At 41.4% G+C, this 19,542-nt stretch overlaps 1 protein-coding gene across 1 annotated transcript in view; it reads left to right on the forward strand.

Moving 5' to 3' along the window:
* Window positions 1-19,542, forward strand: part of LOC111663755 (ankyrin-3-like) — a 123,673-nt gene that overhangs the window by 51,184 nt on the left and 52,947 nt on the right. The window contains exons 2-7 of the mRNA XM_087177087.1: window positions 11,387-11,488; window positions 11,787-11,885; window positions 14,016-14,114; window positions 14,650-14,748; window positions 16,065-16,250; window positions 18,432-18,530. Coding sequence (XP_087033213.1) covers window positions 11,387-11,488; window positions 11,787-11,885; window positions 14,016-14,114; window positions 14,650-14,748; window positions 16,065-16,250; window positions 18,432-18,530 — 684 coding nt within the window. The remainder of the gene's footprint in view (window positions 1-11,386; window positions 11,489-11,786; window positions 11,886-14,015; window positions 14,115-14,649; window positions 14,749-16,064; window positions 16,251-18,431; window positions 18,531-19,542) is intronic.

Genomic DNA, 19,542 nt, shown 5'->3' on the forward strand with positions numbered 1-19,542 from the left:
AGTTGTCGCCTCAGCATGCTTCCAGCAGCCTCAGAACAAGCACAAAAATAGGAATGTAGGATTTAAATTGTATTTCAGAGATATTTTTTTTACGTCTACATCGTAGGGTTTTTCTGATGAACATATGGTGTTGATGTGTGATGACATCTGAGGTTTGCTTATTCAGTTGCTGCTCAAGTTGAATGGTTCACCTATTTTCCTTTTCAAGTTCCCTCCCTCCTTTCCTCCTCTTCCTCTGTTCTCTACCCTTCCTTTCTGCCTTCTTAGCTCCCTCCCTCCCTCCCTCACTTCCTCTCCTTCTCCCCTCCTTCCCCGACGGTCTCATCTCCCAGGTGACAGAGAGGAGCTGTGCCCTTGAGCGAGCTCCGTGCAGCAGGAACAGTAAATATTCGTCTGCTGTGTGTGTGTGTGTGTGTGTGTGTTGTATCTTCTCTACAAATACTGAGGATACTCCCCAGAATGAGGATGGTGTGATATTTTACAGCTCCTCTGAGATGGCTGATTTTGCCTTTTATGTTTGTGAACGTAGGAAAGGCAAGCCAGCCAGGAGACAACTGGATTTGCTCAGAGCCATTTCTGTTCCCTTTGAATATATAAGCATATATGACTTTTTAGGGTTGTGTGTCACAAGCATAAAACAGCTCTGGAGCAAAGCACTACTTCCAGGAAATATTATAGTAGCTTTTGATTGGTAATCTGTGCTATAATTTATTGCACACTGATCATATTTACACAAGTTCATGAGAAATAATCAGTATAAATCAACCTGTCTTGATTTAAGATATAATATTGTCTTAGAGTTAGTAAATGTAGTCTATGTTACAGTTGAATCTCTGATTTTATTTTAGTGCCTTAGCTCAGTAAAATGAACAGTAGATCATTTCAACTTATTTGGTCATCATTTCTATATCGCACATTATTTTCTAAAGCACTAATAAAGATCACACTCACTATCACCTATTGCTAATTCCCATCCGGCAATTGTATATATAAATGATTCCTCAAGGCACCAATAAGAAATAAAAAGTTGAACAGTTACAAGGTGAATATAATAATATATTCATGTGCCCCCATATACATATATACACAAATAGGTGGGAGAAGATTTTATCCATATCAACCATCTCTCCCTCTCACACCCTATTTCAATGTTCAAATACTCAATTGTGCAAATAAATGAATACACAAATACAACGTAGCATGACACACAAATGCCTCCACAAGAAAAATATCTATTCAGAATCTAATTGCAATGTCATATTCTCAGATAATGTATCGAGCCATTTTGTGTGTGTGATTATTGACAGGCGGTAACATAAGAGTAAAACACAACTGTGTCAAAAGAGGTGATTTTCCAGAAGTAGACTTGACTCTCTTCCTCTTCTGTTGTAACCTCCCCCGTAGCCATGGTAACCCCGCCGTTTCCAAGCTGCTCACTGCAGTGTTAGTGTGAAGGGGCCTGTGATCCACCAATCACATGTTCAACTCGCCTCTTCTAGTCCAGAGCATCTGTCACTCCCTCTGTCAGCTCTCACGTACACCACTCTGTCTCGTTCTCCTTTTGAATTTCTCCGACTCTCTCTGACTGTCTCTAACTCTCCCTCTTTCTCTCTCTCTCTCTCTCTCTCTCTCTCTCCCTCACCCATCTGAAAGTTGATAGCACTGGAAAATACCCATAATGCAAGTGGTGCCATTCCTCTGGAACGGTGACAGAATGTGAAAGCAGTAGCTGAGGGATGGATGAGCTGCATGTGACTGCCTGTGTGAACCTGTATGTTAGTGTGTGTGTGATATTACAGGCAGTGCTGCCAGAACAGTATTATTCCTGCTATAAATAACTTGCATGGGTGTGATGCTGATGAACTTCTTTATTATCAAAACGATGCAGGCAGACGGACAGAGTGACCACAAAGCAGTGTGTCCCTGGGATTTTCCATATGGAAGTCAATGACCACAGCGTTTATTTACTCAGCTGTGGAGAGCGGCTTTTCCACCAACAACAAAAGTGTGTATTTAGACAAGTATCCTGAGGAATTATGCTTATATTCAACCACACAGCACTACAGTAAAGGTTTAGAGGTCGAGGCGGTCCTGATGTTTTGTTTATTTGCCAAAGCATTCTTAACCATAGTTGATTTGCCATAACTGTTAACTTTCTTTAAACTTCTGTTCTATTTTTCTTATTGTCAACAAATCCCTTGAAAAGACTAAAACTAACAATTGATCCTACTTACAAATATTTCCTGTGTAGTCAAAACCTGATAGAGCTTATTGCTCTGTGCTGTAGACCTCCACTGTTGTCCAAAAACTATGAAAAGCACGTCAGTGAGCCACACTGTCGCAACAGAGATTTCTTCTAAAGTCAATCCCACGTACACTGTTCTGCTACCGTTAATACAGTACATGCTATCACATCAAATCCATGTCTAAAAATAGACCCAGCAAATGCGCTATTTACTCTTGTTTAAGTATTTGCTAAAACTACAGTGCCCAGCTGTTTTAGGAAATTACTGAGCCTTGTTTTTTTTTTTACCAGTAAACACAGACAGGATAAGGATGTGAGAAAGTACAGGACTAACATGTTGTTTGTTTTGTTCTTTTTGTGGGATTTCTTGACAGTGAGAAAAATATGGAGTAAAAACTGACTCGTCCTTTGAAGAAATGTTGGCCTTTAGCATTAAAAAAATTGCCAGTGAAAACAATGTTTTTCAAATTTGCCCAATATTAACATGCTGTCTCGTCTCTGGATTATCTATTATGTGTTATCTGAGAAATCCTGTGGCATGAAATAGAGCTTTGGGAGCACTTTACAGTTGTTGGTGGTCCTCCGAGATAAGATAATCAGATCACATACCACCCACAAGTGTAACAACCCAAGATCAAACATATAACTGGGATACACTATGTTCCATGTGAGGCTTAACCTCAGCTGTCTTTTCCCTTCCCCTCATATAGATAGAGATCAGATCCAGGCTCTTTATGCACATTTTCCAGGAGAGCAGAGAGTATACTTGGCTGCTATCCTCCTGCGCTGAGGCTCAGCTATGAGCAGGACTTGTGAGGAGAAATCAGTGGGGGTGAGCTTCTCATCCCCAGTTCCCACTCAGCTGACTGCAGTGGGGCGTGTCTGCTGAGGGGTGAGAGGTGGGAGGACAGAGGGTGTCCCTAATACCAGAGGAAAAGCCCCTAATCCTCTGTTAAAGTGTCCCCATTGATTGTTGGGAGGGCCCCACTGGTCCACTTGCCCCAAAATAGCGTCTGGTGTTATTGTTGTTGTTCTCTGCTGTTACTTGATTCGTAAACTCCCCCAGTACACACACGTAGAGTCAACGCTGTCAGCCCCCATTCACTGAGACCCCCCTGGTTCATTCCAACCAGGTAGAGCAAGCCCAGCCTTGACACACACTCACAACACACACACTCACAGTTGTCTTTGTTAGGAAAAAAAAAAAGCTGATAAGCAGGATGACAATAAAGAGCAGTGTGCTGGCAGAAACGGAGGGAGGCAGGGGGAGTGAACCAGAGAGAATGAGTGGGAGGGAAAGAGAGAGAGTGGGTGGGATAGCAAGAGGGGGGGGGGGGTTACCATATCCCACTCGAATCATTTTGGCTCAAGTATTTGTTTCAGCTGCTATTTTCAGTTCAGCCCCTCTCCCGCTCACCATATCAAGATCTCACAGCCCCTCCACCCCACCCCTTCATAGTAAATGAAGGTGAGGAAGAAAAGGAAGGAGGCAGAGAGGGAGGGAGAAGCCTCAGCTACTATGGTAAGTCAGGGTGCTCTTCCTGCACCCTCCCCATTTGAAGGTGCTTTCTGGGGCAGGGGCCAGCTTCTGTGAAGCAGCAGGGATTTACCCGTTGTTGACACATTTAAAAAAAAAAAAAAAAGGGAGCGAGAGATAGAGAGGGGCCAGGGAGGGAGAGAGACAGCAGAGGGGATTTAGCGTGTGTCCTTTCTGCAGCGTGAAAGACTGCAAGACGCTCAGTGCTTTGTTTACTCACCACTGCAGAGTTAGATAGACCCCTTCTCTTCTTTCCTCTCCACCCGGCATCCTCTTCTCCCCCCGCCACTCACGTCTTTCCTCCCACCATCCCTCTATCTAGTGCAGGTCATCGACCAGACAGCGGAAGGAGCTGTTGCATCCTCCAGTTCTAGCATCTCTCGGTGTGCTTTGATTTTTTTTTTTTGTACTCTGTTACCTGAGCAGTTGGCACCTTGCTCTCTCCTCTGAGTGGGATGGATGCCCATGAGGTTAAGATAAGGACAGAGCTGGCTGACTGACTGAATAGATGACCGGTTGGCGGTTTGGCTGCTTGGCTGGCTGACCACTCTGAGCTCAGGTTTCACTTCTGCTCATACAGAGGAGAGAAAGAAAGAGGGAAAGAAAGTGAGCATGGCTGTGGAAGAGGGTGCTGTCTTCCTAACACAAGTGAGTAGTGCTGACATTTGGGTTTATACTTACATTTTTAATTGTAATGTTTAATTCTGAAAACTTGGATTTGTGTTGAGATTTGTTGATGTGAGAGAGGTTACTGACTGTCTCAGAGGGTGATGTTCTGAATCCAGTGGTTAACCAAACCATGTGAATGAACTAGCCCTGTATCATGCATTATGACTGAATGGGTGTTTGGGTGAGTATGAACTGGGAAAGTCAGCGCTGCACTTCAGACACAGATGAACTGTGTTTGAAGCAGGGAGTGTTTGATACTTCATGGCAATAATATACAGGATTCAGCACACATGAAGGTATATGGTACTTAGACAGGTAGTTACCAATGCACCTGCATATCCACATTGTACAGTGTGCATTCATGTTGTCTATGTGCTTTCTTTAAGGAAATAAATTCTTTTTAGAAAATACGCTTATTCGCTTCCCCAGACACAGATATAACAAACAGGGTGTAACATGCATGTTAGTCATTGTGCTTTTTTTCTTTTCTTCCTTTGGTCTTTTTCCCCCTGCTTCCCGTCTTGATAATAACCTAAGCTAACCATCTCCTAGCTCTGGACTTGAATGTGTTATCAGTCTAAACATCCTACTCTCAGCAAGGAAGTGAATAAAGCATATTTTCCAAAATGTCAAACTGTTCCTTTAAGATGGTAGGGGCGTCGTGTGGCGTAGTGGTCTAAGCAGGCGCCCCATGTGTAGAGGCTACAGTCCTCGCTGCAGTTGGCCCTGGTTCGAGTCCCGCATCGGACGGCCTTTACTGCATGTCATTCCCCCTCTCTCTGCCTCCCCATTTCCTGTCTCTCTCCACTATCCTGTCCAATAAAGGCACAAAAAGCCCCAAAAAAATATACTTTAAAAAAAAGATGGTAGCGAGGCTCGCAAGTACTTGCTGAAGCATGTACTGCACATGTACTAGTAACTTTGGGCTCTATAAGAGAAAGTGAAAGATATGAACTAAGTCACACTTGAAAAAAAACTTTTGTAGAAATAGATAATGTGATGAGTTTCTTTCTTAGTAAAGCTCTCTTTCAGAGATCGCTGTGACAAGCATTTATTTATTGGTATGTTTTTAGATGTCAAACAAGAAAGTACTCACTCACTTGCTCATTCATTCATTCAATCATTCATTCATTCATTCATTCATTCACTTACCTCCTTACTCACACTGCAATTCACAGTCATTCCTCCTAGTGGCCATTAGGAGGCATTAAACCACCTGACTCCTCTTTATAGTGCTCCTCAAATGCGTGGTGCCTTCCAATAGAAAGATGTGTTAGAGTGATGCTGATGCTTAAGATAACTGCACATGATATGTACCGTTATGAGCTGTGAAGCAGATGTTGATGCACTGAACATAAGACATTTTGTGTGTTTGAAATCTGAGGAGTCTCTAAAATGTTATCACTCCTGTTATAGATTACCATTCATTGTGTTGCCAATAACATGCTTTCCATCCATACCTCTCTGAGGCTTAATGATTTTCTGGCATGAGCATGTTGACAGTGAAATGGGGGCATTAATTCATCAATGGCTTTTCTATATTTAGCCTTGAGAGAAAGAGAGAAATAAGGATGCAATGAGGGACTAAGCAGAGCAGGGGATTGGGGGAAATATGACAGTTTAAAGATGAGAAAAATGTATGCGGGGTTGGTGGGGTGAGGTTCTTTGGCACTGGTGGGTGTTGTGGCCCACCACCTTTGTACTCATAGAGCTGTGGAGCACTGTCAGGAGACCAGGGGATAAAGTGAAACAATGCAGCTGCTGCTGGTCTGGCTCTCCTCTTCTAAGCTTGCTCAGTTCACCCAGAGCTTACGGCGATGACATCAACGTACCTTGTTTGTCTGTGTTTGTACGTAGATACTTTTACCTGTATGTTAATAATGCACAAAAGTGTGTGGAGACGTGTATTTCTTATTTTTCTTATACATGGCTACAGTGCAAAATGCTATTGAGTTCCTGTATTTGTTACATGCTCGGTGCAGAGTGCCAGACTGACATCATCATAGTCTGCATCCCCGGGGGTATCGGTCTTTATACAACTAAATATCCTCTATCCATCTAGACTATCAGTGTGTTGATGTCATGGGGAGAAGAAGTGCCAAGTACAGATTCAGCAGAATGAAAACAAATGCTCCACAGATCCAGCATGCCATGAATCTCCATACTTAGAATCCACCCAAAAAACCTGGCTGCCCAGGCTCTGGATACTGGATACTGTGTCCCAAAATCTTCCTGGAGCTGTGTGAACACATTACTCTTCTTTACTCTTCGTCTAATTAATCTTGGGACAAGCGTGTTCATCAACAGCACAGTCAAAAAGTGTGTGTGTGTTTTTTCTTTGTGTTCATGCTGAGCACGCTTAATTTTTGTCACTTCTCCATTGTGAACACACTATGTAATTAAAACCTGCTTAAAATGAATACGTAATATTGAATTGTGATACAGCTTCAGTCTTTCCAGGCTAGAAAAAAGGCAAGAAATTCCTCATTAATTAGCTACCGTTGATATGGTAAAGGTAGCTAGTTTTACTTGGGCATATGTTTAGTATAAAATTTGTTTTTGCTGTAATACTTATAGATAGTCACCAGTGCTCACAGCGTTGTAGTGTAGAATTGTTACCTTGTTAAATTAGCCAGGCTGATATATCGGCCATCTGAAGATGCTCTGCACATTACACGCAATTCTTCAAAAATCTAATTCTGGGGGATTCTTTCTGGTATAATTTAAATCTTCAACTTTTAAATCGTGGGCTTTATTACAGGGTTTGCATTTTGTTGAGCTGCAACGCTTAGGCTTGATTGTTGTGTAGTATTTCAGTTTTTCCCTCTGCCTTTTAAAGAGCATGTGAAGACACCAGTCAGTTGCCACAGGGCATTTTTAATTAGAATTGAGATGATTAATTGTTGTTTTTACAGCGACTTACCCAGCAATAAGCTGCATTTTTGACTTTGTAAGACTGTAATTGGGAATGATGGTATAATTCACAGCTTTTCCAGTTTTCACTTGTGTGTCAGATTTCTCTCACTCCCTCTCTCTCTCCCCCCTTCTCTTCCTCACCGTTTTATCTAACATTAGATTAATGCTTTCCTTCAGGCTTAACCTAGTCTTTAATGGCCCCATTTTCTTTGAACCTCTGATCTGAGGAGGCTTAATGATATTTCTCTTACTAATCTCTTGCCCTGTCCTCTGTAATGCTTCATTCACAAAGACTTCAAGGTCCCTCATGTTGGACGTAGATGGGATGTGGATGGAAGGTTGGACATGTTGGTCACCGGTTTTCAGTGCAGGCATTAAGGGATAAACTGACGAGAGCAATGAGTGACTTATGGATGAAGACTACTTAATCTAATGGCACTTACACTTGGGCAGATGCAGAAGGAGACGCAAAGAGCACTATTTAAAAGATTAGTGCAAAATAGTATCTTTAAAAAAAACATGAAAACTTTAACTTTGAAAATTTTATTAGACCTCAGTATTTTTAGAGATGTACTGTATCTTTATCTAAAGTGAGAGCATGTATGTCGTCGGTAGGTATTTCTGGAAGTGTATTAATATTTCATTGTTGCTTGTGCTACACATCTGCCAGTACAAAGCCACCAGTTGTCTTCTGTTGAATATCTGCAATGAATGATAAAAAAAAGACTACAGTATTGGATGTCATGTTTGACTTGCATAATATCACTGAGTGGTTGTAATGCATGCTGCCTGTCCACAGCAGTGTCACCTGTGTATTTTCATGTCAGAGGTTTTAGAGCGGTCAAGCATTTGGTGACACTCAACAAAGCCTAAGAGTCATGGGTCGCACACTCATGCTGTACACAGCACTGCACACACTAAGGACACATGTCGGTTATGTAAGATACAGGACAACTGTTGGGATGTGTACGAGCATGGCGGCATGCACAGACTCACACATGCTGCACAGATATTCTATTATGTGGATATAATTTGACTTAAATAATTGATGATGGAGCTGAGGGTGACTGTGATATTCAGAGTGAAATATTTGGCATAAAATGGCTTTCAGTCATTTAAACTGTTGCAGAAAGTTAAGTCAAGTAAATTTATTCATAGTTAACATTTAAAAAGGACAAATGTTGACATAAATGCTCTAACAGGGAGGTGGAAATAAAGATAGGTAAATACAAAAATTTCAAATGCACATAAAAAATAAATCCAGCAATGCAGAGTTTGGCTGTATTCAAACAAGTCTTTCTATTTTCAACATGTGAGACTAAATATAACAACTACACAGTACTTGGACTGGACTTGTTTAAATAAATCTTTATTTTATGAAGAAGTTAAGATAAAAAAAAAAATAAGGAAGCTAAATTTTGTAACAGAAGTTAGGCAGATTTATTTACTGGCGGATTTACAGCTTCTCAAAGAATATACCGTGGCCAACAGTTTTATCAAAATCCCAATACAAGAAGGGAGAGAAAGAGAAAACAAGTTGTGAGATATATAACTTAATATAAGCATTTAAAGAAGTGTATGAAATTTCATTTGGGGAAATTATTATTACGGTCTGAGATTCCCTTCTTGCCATCATGCTTTCTCACCAGAAAGACATTGTTTTCATCCCTGCAGGCACCACTTGTAAACAACTGTCACTATGAACCATGGTGATACCATACAACATGTAGACATAACGTAGCAGACAGAGGAATTATCATAGAAAAAGTTGCCAGGAGTTTACTTCAGTGGCAGTGTCGGGGTGGGGCACTGTGATGACAGAGAGCTGGTGGAGAGTGTCTGGCTGGCTGCGTTTAGACTGGATGGGAGCCAGAGTGTTTCTAACAGGTCATCATGAAGGACACTGTCTCTTGGTGTCCATGTAGAAGACCTCTGTCTGTCCGTTACTATTATGCTTAGTTATAATGCTTAATATAACTAAACAATATTTAGATGATGAATTGTGTTGTTGGATCAGCTGTTGTGATTTACTGGTGTGCTTTTGAATAATTTCCATAGTCCCTTGATCTGTCTCATCAGTTTACTGTTCATCGCCCCCGACATCCAGAATAATATAACACGATCTAGTACACAAGCAATCGAGTTCTGATGCCGATTTGCATATCCACAGTGTTTCTAAGACTTTTTGTAGTTAGGAGATTCAGGCCACTGTACTGGTTGTTTATGTGTTTTCACAGTCAGTGGCCTATTTCACTGAACAGTGCTGCAGTGATTCTTTTGCAGCTGCTTTTAGGGAAATTATCTTTAGCTTTCATGATGCATCTTTCAGCCTATAAGCACCTCTGTAATATTACTTTCACATGTCGGTAGTGGTTCATATATTTTCTATAATTGTTCTTGACCCATGGCTCACATTTGTTCCTCAGTTATCATGCTGGTTCTCACTCTCTAACATTGTGTTCTATCATGACTTTTCTCAAGGCCACAAGAACAGAAATATCATTAGTGGTTCAATGCTATCAAGCAGTCCTCTGGGAGTTGGGGTTATGGAAAAAAGGAAGAAGACATTTCTAGATGTGAGCTGATCGGCTGCAGAGATATGAGATTTAGCTCAATGGTCTCTTGTAATGAGGAAATGACGCGGGTTCAAGTGACCATCGCTTCATCTGTCATTATTTTTTTTGTCCACACGTGCATGCATACAGCACACACACACACAAATATTTTCCTCTCACGGTTCTATACAGCCTATCAGTGGAACAATCTGATGCTGGATGTCTTCACTCACATTTTGGCTGTGGGTCAGATCCCTCTGTGTTCGTCAGAGTTATTTCTGGAAGAGCATGGCCAAGGGGGAGGTGGAGAGCACAATGTTGGATAAGTGCTCATACCGTTTGGCCCTGCTGAGTTTATCCTAAATGTCTCTGGACGCAAGGCTAAATTTAGCAGGTCTGGGCTTTTGATAATTCAGGGGAATTTGGTTTTTGAGCTTGTATTATGAAGCAGCATGTCACAGCTTCTCTCCCTCCTGTTCTCAGCAGCTCCAGTGCTGAGTTTTACAAAATGCTCTTTGCAAGGCTGCTGCAAAGAAGGAAGACAAAATGTGCCGAGTTTGCTGTGTGTCATTTTATGTCAAACCCAATGTCCTAGGAGCTACCATGAACACAGAGAAGAAAAACAACCTCCCTCTCTTCTTCTCTCTCTTTAGTTCTCTCCATCTCTTTTCCTTTGTGTACTCTAGTCTCTCTCTTGGTCTCTCCCCCTCCCTCTCTTCCTCTCACACACTCACACACATACACATGCACACCATATTTGTTATAGGAACAAAACATGCTTGCCTCATCATTTTATTTTGGTGTGCAAAGCTCTATTTCTGTAGTGAAATAAAGGACAGCCAAGCAGAATAGAAGATGCTCTGCTTCTCGTAGCACAGCGACATAGACTCACAGAAGTCCATGTCGCTGTGGATTCAGAAGAGGTTTCTCGAAGAGAGGAGGTCTCTGTAGCAGCTGTAAAGACCACCCGGTCACTGAACTTCCTACCTTTGGGAATCAGAGACATTTGGATTTAACAAAGCTGAAATAACAGTCCAGTGGGATCTGATGGATGACGGAGGATGACTCGAACTGTTTGGATGATATGCTGTGGCTCTGTTGGCTTTTTTTCATGGATTTACTTTTTGAGATGTTTGCTTTTTAACGGACTTATAGATTGATTATAATGGGACAATGGACCCGCTGTATGTGTGGATATTGGCTCAGTTTTTCCCCTCATTAAGATGTTTTTTGGTTGTCTGAGAAAATATGACAGAGTTCTACCTGGTACAGTAACATTTTGGCATTTGTATGTGCTTTTGTTGTTCGGTGTGCATAATTGTAACAGTGTGATAAGTTGATGCAGATGAACATGTGGCCAGTGTCTGACTTGACATACTCACCTCCTCTCACTTTCTCTCTCTCTCTCTCTCTCTCTCTCTCTTGTCTGCCTCTCTTTTTCTGTCTTTGTTTTTTCCTCTGCAGTCTGACAGTAATGCCAGTTACCTGCGAGCTGCCCGGGCAGGGAACCTCGAAAAGGTTCTTGACTACCTCAAGTCTGGGGTTGAAATTAACATTTGCAATCAGGTAAGTTTTCTGAGACTGTTATTAAGAAACTTAAATGTTCATGTGGATGTTTGTCCTCCTTGAGGTTAAAGAAGAATATTGAGTTATTCTTTTCCACACACATAAACATGCTTATACCAAACTGCTGCATCAGCTAAATTTCAGATTCAGGGCTCGAGGGCTCACGTCTAACTGCACAAGCAGAATATTTTTATATATTTTATGATTTTAACCCTTTTATTAAACACAGTCAAACATTATGTCATAATATGTTTAATTGCATTAGTGAAACTAACTCACTAAATATGTTTATTCTCAGAATGGTTTGAACGCTCTTCATCTTGCCTCCAAGGAGGGGCATGTAGAGGTTGTTGCTGAACTGCTGAAGCTTGGAGCCGCTGTGGATGCAGCCACGAAGGTAAAGCCCACGCTGACACCTATTGTAGCTCAACTGATGTTACGGGGACTATATTTGGATCTAGCACGAAGAATGGCAGCAGTATAGCAGTTACATGCAGTTACAGTATGAGTACTGCAATTGTGCAGCCTTTGTTAGGGTTCAATATTGGATCAATATTTAATGATCCCTGTGGGGATCACTGCTAGAAATAGTGAGAGATTCAAGGAGGAAAAAAATTAAATATACTGCATGTCAGAATGAAGCAAAAGGAGTTCAGTATAATTGCAACAGTAGAATGTATTAATGGGAATTGTACCTAATAAAAAAAAAACAAGGTGGACAAAAGCAGCAGCAGTAGTAGTAGTGTTATATTTCATGGACTGTACAATATGATATCATTTAGTGTAATACATCCGGGGAGGGCCTCCTCCTCTGAAGCATCTTTACTCTGATGCTAAAAGGAGCCTAGAGGGAGAGCCATTGAAAATATTATCCAGATTTGCACCCAGAAGGCTTTCACTCCCATTTAGTCGTCTCATTCAGCTCCTCTGCCACAGGCCATAAGCCTAGTGCTGACATAAACACAGGACACGATGAAATATTCAAGATCAAGGAGAAAATCTCCCCAATTAAAGCGTCTCTCTATTGTGACCCCGAGGATGCTGAGGGATTAGTTTGAGATCTTGGGAATCCACTGCCTGCACCCTAATGGCAATCAATTTGTATGTTATGCAGTTGGGGGGGTGGTGCCATCGAGGACATCTACATGTAGTAACACAGAGTATTTCATTTAGGCTGTGTGGGTGTGTTTGATGCTAAAGTTAATTGTGTATCCGCCCCTCTAATGCTGTAGTGCTCTTGTTGTGGGAAGAATTAAATAGGAGGCCGTGTCCTCGGTTCATTAGCCACAATAACAAATGCTACCCTTGTGAAGTTTACAATGTTGAGACTGTCAGAGAGAAGCTGATTTAACTCTGTTGTAATTTCAGTGGCTGCAGTTTGTGGTGTTTTTATTGCATTAGATTTGTGAATCTTTAACTTTTCTTTTTGAAACAGTCAGAGAGAGATAGTTCAACCTAATTCTTTAGTCTGTAGTGATGTCGTGCTGGACTGATCTAGCAGTTCATGGTGCAACTCTATCACCGAGAAATTAGTTTTATACTGTATACTACTAATTTATTTTGCCAGATATATTTGATGGAAATGAAACTGGAAATGCTCCAGTGAAGGAATTGCTGTGGTTTGGTTCCACAAGATGTTAAACGTTATTTAACTACGTTGTGTCTTGTGCTTCAGATTGTCATTGAGTTTTTCAATATTTAACCAAGGCCACGATCTTTCCCTAACTTTAACCAAGTGCCTTCAGTGCCTAAATATAATCCTATAAAACTTTAATCAAGCGTTAGTTGCTTTGAGCAGATATGGATTTACAAGAGTGGATATTGTTGGGAAAATGAATGAAATACTTTGTCTGTGAATACTTTGTTAATTAACATGTGGATTACCTTGCTTGGATGTTCAGAGGTTTAATGGTGAGAAAGACTGCAGTCAGCATCGTTACAATTTAAATGTTTTGTACTCAAGAAAAGCTTTTAGGCTCAGTAAGGCACACAAGCTCTTTTCTTCAGCAACTTTATATTCCAAACAGTCTTGTCTCTCTCTTTATTTAAACTGCCTTGGCCTCAGCAAACATGTCTATCTGTAGTATACAGTCAAGTGACGGATGATCACGATTGCACAACAGCACTTGTTGCAAATAACAGAGCCAGTATCACATGGCCAGGAGACAGGCTGGGGGTAGACTGTGCCTTCACAGGGACCAAGGACCAGTACAGGTTCATAAAAAGCCTCCTGTTATCCTGTCTTTATTTATGGCCGAGGCTCAGCGAGAGCTTATTTACTGCATGTGTTGGACGTGCGGCATCGGAAGTGACACATTGTTGGCAGTGCAGGCAGGGGGATGCCAGAGCTGGAACGCAGGCGGTACAAAAGTGTGGTTGGTGGTAGGGGATTCACTGGGGCACATGGATACTGACATGATAGACTATAGTGACAAACAGTCACACAGTCACACACATAAAAGCAGTACGGTGGGACAGGTGGGGCAGAGCTTAACACACATTCCTGTGGTTGTTCCATGTAATCCAGAAAGGAAACACTGCTCTGCACATAGCCTCACTGGCTGGCCAAACGGAAGTCGTCAAAGAGCTGGTCACTAATGGAGCCAATGTCAACGCACAGTCTCAGGTGGGTTATACTCAGCATGCACGCTCACACGCACATGCGCACAATGTCAAAATGACAGTAAGGTTGCTGTTGGTCTACATTTAGTCCCTGAAACGACTTATATGCACTCGCACTGCTGTGATGCACACATTTGTTTGTATGATACTGTATCATAAAGTCGATAACATTGAGGGAATCACTCAGTGCAATGATCCTCACTGACAGAATCTGGCATCACGCCAACTAGGCCTCTGCCTCCCAAGGAAACTGCTGTCCTTGCATGTTATATTTAACTCTATCAGATCAAGGTGAGAGGAAAGACTTCAAGCGGCTTCTTTCATTTTGTTTTGTAGATGAGATTTATTGCCTGGGTATTTTTCATTCTCAACATTCTCACTTACATTGATATGATTTGATAGTAAAAGTGTCATCATTTGAGGCGTATTGGGACCTGTTACATTTTTTATGATGCGGTTTCTATGCAAAATAGAGGAAAAAGCCTATGCCATTAAAGTTTTAACATTTGTGTAAATGTGCGTGCATGTGTTGTGTGCAGAATGGCTTCACTCCTCTGTACATGGCAGCCCAGGAGAATCACCTGGAGGTGGTACGGTTCCTTCTGGAGAACAGCGCCAGCCAGAGTATGGCCACTGAGGTACAGTACGTGCATGTTTGTGTGTGTGTTTTATTATGTGTGTGTGTATGTTTTATTGTGTGTGTGTGTTCATATGTGTATGTGTGCCAGTCCTGTCCACCTCTCTATAGTCATATCATTATGTATCCATGCATTTTCTCTGCCTCAGTCATGTGTGGTCTTAACATCTGTTTACTAACCACCTTCATCTCCTCTCTCCCTCTGTTTCCTTCCCTTCCTCCTTTTGTCACCCCGACGCTACTCACTCTGTATCTGCCTGTGTCTCCATCTCTGTCTTCTTCTCTCTGTCCTGTCTTTACTTCCCTGTCTCTGTCTTTTTCTCATCCTCTCTGTCTCACATTCTTGCTCTGTCAACTCTTTGGCCTTTTCACCCTCCTCCTCTACCTGCCCCCTCCTCCACCTCCCCTCCTCCCTCCCTCCCTTCCCATCTCTTTCATGAGGGACTAGGCAGAGCTTCATTGATTGGTAGTGTATGGTGTTGGAGGCAGAGTGACCTTGAGTGGGTCACACACGAGGTTCGCTCCGCTCGCTGCCTCTCCTCCACGGCTGCTGCTGCCATTACTGCTCTGATTTACGTTACTCAGCCTGTGGAAACCATACACACACACATAATTACCAGTCACCACACGTATACACACACAAGCACGTGAACAGCTAATGGAGCTAATGGAATACCCAAGCCAGTCTGCAGTCCATTGTTTTGTATTGATGGGCTACATGGTAGAACAGGGGATGCCCTTCAGGACGCGCATACACATACACATAGATTGTGCCTGCACATGTGCACACGCACACATAGATGTAGTACTCATGTGAACTTGATATATGAATGTAAACACATGCATTGCATATATATATGTGCTCATACACATATTCAGATACACAGCATGACACATTGGATAGGAGCTTTCAGCTGAATTATGCATCATAAGGATAATGTGTGTGGGAGATAAATGGGAACCTTCTCCACCACATTCATTCATTATGTAACTTACATTGGTGCCCCATATGGAGATGAGGCTCAGAAATCTACATCTGTTTGAGACATGGAATTTTAAGTTATAACTTAATATCTTGAACACTACAAGCAGGTTAAATTCTCATTTTGTCTTAAGTTTGAACTCCATAGTCTTCTATCTGTCATTTTCTGCAGAGCTCCCAAATGATTGAAACAAGTGATTTGACGATTTGATAACAGTGACATAAATATAAAAAGGTCACCTCTACAATCGTAAAGTTATCTCTGACTTGTTTGAAAGAAAAAAATAATCCACTATCATCCACATCCAATGACCCCTCTTTCTCCTCATATGCAGGATGGCTTCACGCCTCTGGCGGTGGCACTCCAGCAGGGCCATGACCAGGTGGTCTCCTTGCTACTGGAGAACGATACAAAGGGCAAGGTACGCCTGCCTGCCCTGCACATCGCTGCCCGCAAGGATGACACCAAGGCCGCGGCCCTGCTCCTGCAGAACGACCACAATGCGGATGTTGAGTCTAAGGTGAGTGACAACGTTGATGTCTGTCTCTGTTGGTTGCCTTGTTTTTTTTTATCTCTTTGATTTTTGGATTGTGTGATTGTTTCTTTGATTATGGATGTATTTGGTTTCCTGTGTTTTTCTGTTTCTTGCTGCCTTTTTCTCTCCTTCTTTCTTGGTTGAATTTGTTTTTGATGCTCTTTTTGGCAGAAAGGGGAAACGAGCAGAAGTACATTTTGAGTTTATATATATTTAAAAACATTATTAACACATATTAACAGGACAACAATTACTGTATGCTTGTAAATTTTGTATGGAAGACATTATTATTGGTGAATGTACTGTATGATCATGCTGGAAGAGGATTTTAAGTTTGAGATTATCTATATCTCAAACTTACATCTTAAATAAGATTCTTAAAAAAGAATATATTTTTTTTAACATAAATTATTTTGTACTGAGCTCCTTCTCCCGTCTCTCTGCTCCTCCACTTCATGTCAATGGAGGCCCTTCTCTGTTTTTTTCTGACTAACTGCCCATTCTCTCCTCTCTTGGCTTGACTTTGTAGATGATGGTGAATAGAACAACAGAGGTACACCTCTACTCTGTACATTACGTAGTCTCTCCATCGCAGCTCATAAAAACTCTGAAAAAAAAAAGAACACTCTAGTGCTCCTGACTTGATGCAGTAGTGTTTCTGCAGCCCTTCCACTTTCCCCTTTTCCATTTTAACTCAATGTCGTCTTCCTCCTTTTCATCGCTTCATTCATGTAGTGGATATTTCTAGTCATGGAGAGAGTCAGAGTAGCGCATGTTTCACTAATACTGATTTAGTTAATCCTGAGGCTGGAGGTTTGGGTATCAAGGTTTTTCCCTTGATTCTAATGGTTTCATGGTGACCAAAGCTTAAGCTTCGGCTGTTATTTTTGCCAAAATTCTTTGGGACTGTTGACAAAATGTTGTCCTAATGTGTCCTGACACAGTCCGTCCATGAAACTGATTAACATGATATCCAGTGTTAGCATGAAAAGTGGTTATCATTCATTGAAAAGCAGCGGTTTGTCCATAACCTGCATGGCAACCAAATCCCCATTAAGCTGTAAAGGAACCCAGCCTTCTAGCAACAGACAGCTAGTAGAATTAGTTAACTAGTCTACCCCATGTTGGTTTTTAGTACTTCTAATCCTTAACCCTTGCACCTAAAGCATTTTGCATGGGACCAAAGCAATAAGCTAGCTCGACACTGCTTCTATGGTAACAAGGAGCCCTTCGTCACACCAAAGTCAGGTGGCCACCTTCTGGGTGCGCCTGTTTTGGTTGGCATTGTTTCTGGCTTTGGCAGGCTTGCTAGTTATCTGGTATGACTCATCCAAAAATTTTTTTTTTGGTTACCTTACTTTTCTAATATGATTGCAAAGTCTAAGAATATCTTTTGAAATTGTTCATAGTTGTAGTAGTGTTTTCGGTTTGGGACACCAGATATCAGCAGATATGTGGATACACAAGTCTGAGACACCTGCTTCCCACACAATCATTGGTTATTTGAAACAGGGATTTTCAGTGATTAGATAGCTTAATGTGAGATTCCCTCCGTCATTGGACGGATTGTTTCCAGTGTCCTTTTGTTGCTTTGTCAGCTGTTGCTCACTAAGCCAGGGGTTTTGCCGGGAAATGATTCTCATTTAAGATGCTAACAAATGGACATCAGGTTCATTCGCAGGACACTTTTTGCACACTATCAGGTTGTAAGTGAGATTCATACTAATTACCTCTAAATAATATCTGTCTAAATTGAATTGTATATTACACACAGGCCCACATAATCGAACTGTTCCTTTCCCAGTGTGTTAGTGTAACGATGAGTGATATTTCAGTATCATGAAAGCACATAGAAGCCCGCATGGTATACTGACTTTAAAACCCCTCTAGTTGTCAGCATACCAATGGCCCCATGTTCGATGCTTCTATTAAAGGACTTTTTCTGCCACTGTGAGAAAAGTCAGGTGTTAGTTTAACAGTGTTTTGTAAAATGTGTCCTTGTATGATAAAGTGTGATTGTATGTGAACGATAGGCCTTTGTAGACTGCTGTAAATGCTCAGTGTCACTACTGAAGTGTACATGAGTATTGTGTTTCATAGTTTGTGATGTAATGTGTGGCTTGTCTGTTTGCATGTGCGTGTTGTACGGCTTTCTTCAATCCCCAGAGTGGTTTCACCCCTCTCCACATCGCAGCTCACTATGGCAACATTAACGTGGCCACACTCCTGCTGAACCGAGGCGCTGCTGTGGACTTCATGGCTCGGGTGAGTTTATTCTGCCATCTGCTGTTTGGGAGAGGTATTACCAAGATTAAAGGTAAATAAGAGTAAAGGTGTTTATAGTACGATGTTATGCTGGGACAATGGTTCTTTTTCACAGCAGTCCTTTTGACTTGTCATAGTAGGTAAAGCACAAGTGTTACTAATGATATTAACAATGTCTCAGTTTGATTCAAGTGTCTCATTAACCAGGCCTATTGTAGTCATTACACTCCTCCATTTTAGGCTCATTGCAAACAAAACCCATTCATGAATGCTAACTCACTCTACAGTTATTATTTAGCATGAGCCCCTCAGGTTAAGAGCGTCAACTGAGGACACAAATGTAAAATGTTGGATGTGTGCAGAAGTATTATTATTAGTAGACTTGGCATTTAGAGGTGAAGGCACCCGCTGCTACAAAAAAGAAAAACTATGTGAAACCAGAGCCCCCAACATTAACTGTAATGAGCTGTTAGTCCCTCTCTTTTAACAAATAATGACAAAGTGGAGACACTGTAAAGAATCAAAGTTAAAACATGTTGCGTAACTCTTCTCTAGTACATTATACAGTTAGAGAAAAAGACAATCCAGTTGCAGCATATTTCATGAAAATGAGCATTCATTCTCTTACCTTAAATATGTAGGGATTGAGAAGGCATCACTGTGGAATACAGTGGGAGATTTAGAGATGTTACTCCCTAAGAGCAAAGCTTTCAGGATTTTTGAATTGCATAATTTAAGCCCCAGAGGGTTGAATGAGGACCTAGACAGTGCACTGGATTATATTTGTTTTCAAAGAGCAAGTGTTTTTAAGAACAAAATGAAATTTTTATTAAAGAGTGGATGTGTTAATTCAGCTTCAGACAGACTTGAAATGAGTTAAGGATACTCAGACATGGAATTTTTTTAGTTTTTAAAAGAAGAAGGTTGAAAGAGTACAGACTTTGTACTTTAAAATGGAGATCCACTAGTCAACTGGACTGTAGATGAGGAAAACCATCAGACAGCACTCGAC

The sequence above is a fragment of the Seriola lalandi genome, unplaced genomic scaffold (genome assembly GCF_002814215.2).
Source record: "Seriola lalandi dorsalis isolate HSWRI2012SDOR001 ecotype SW California unplaced genomic scaffold, Sedor1 jcf7180002054580, whole genome shotgun sequence".
Lineage (NCBI taxonomy): Eukaryota > Metazoa > Chordata > Actinopteri > Carangiformes > Carangidae > Seriola > Seriola lalandi.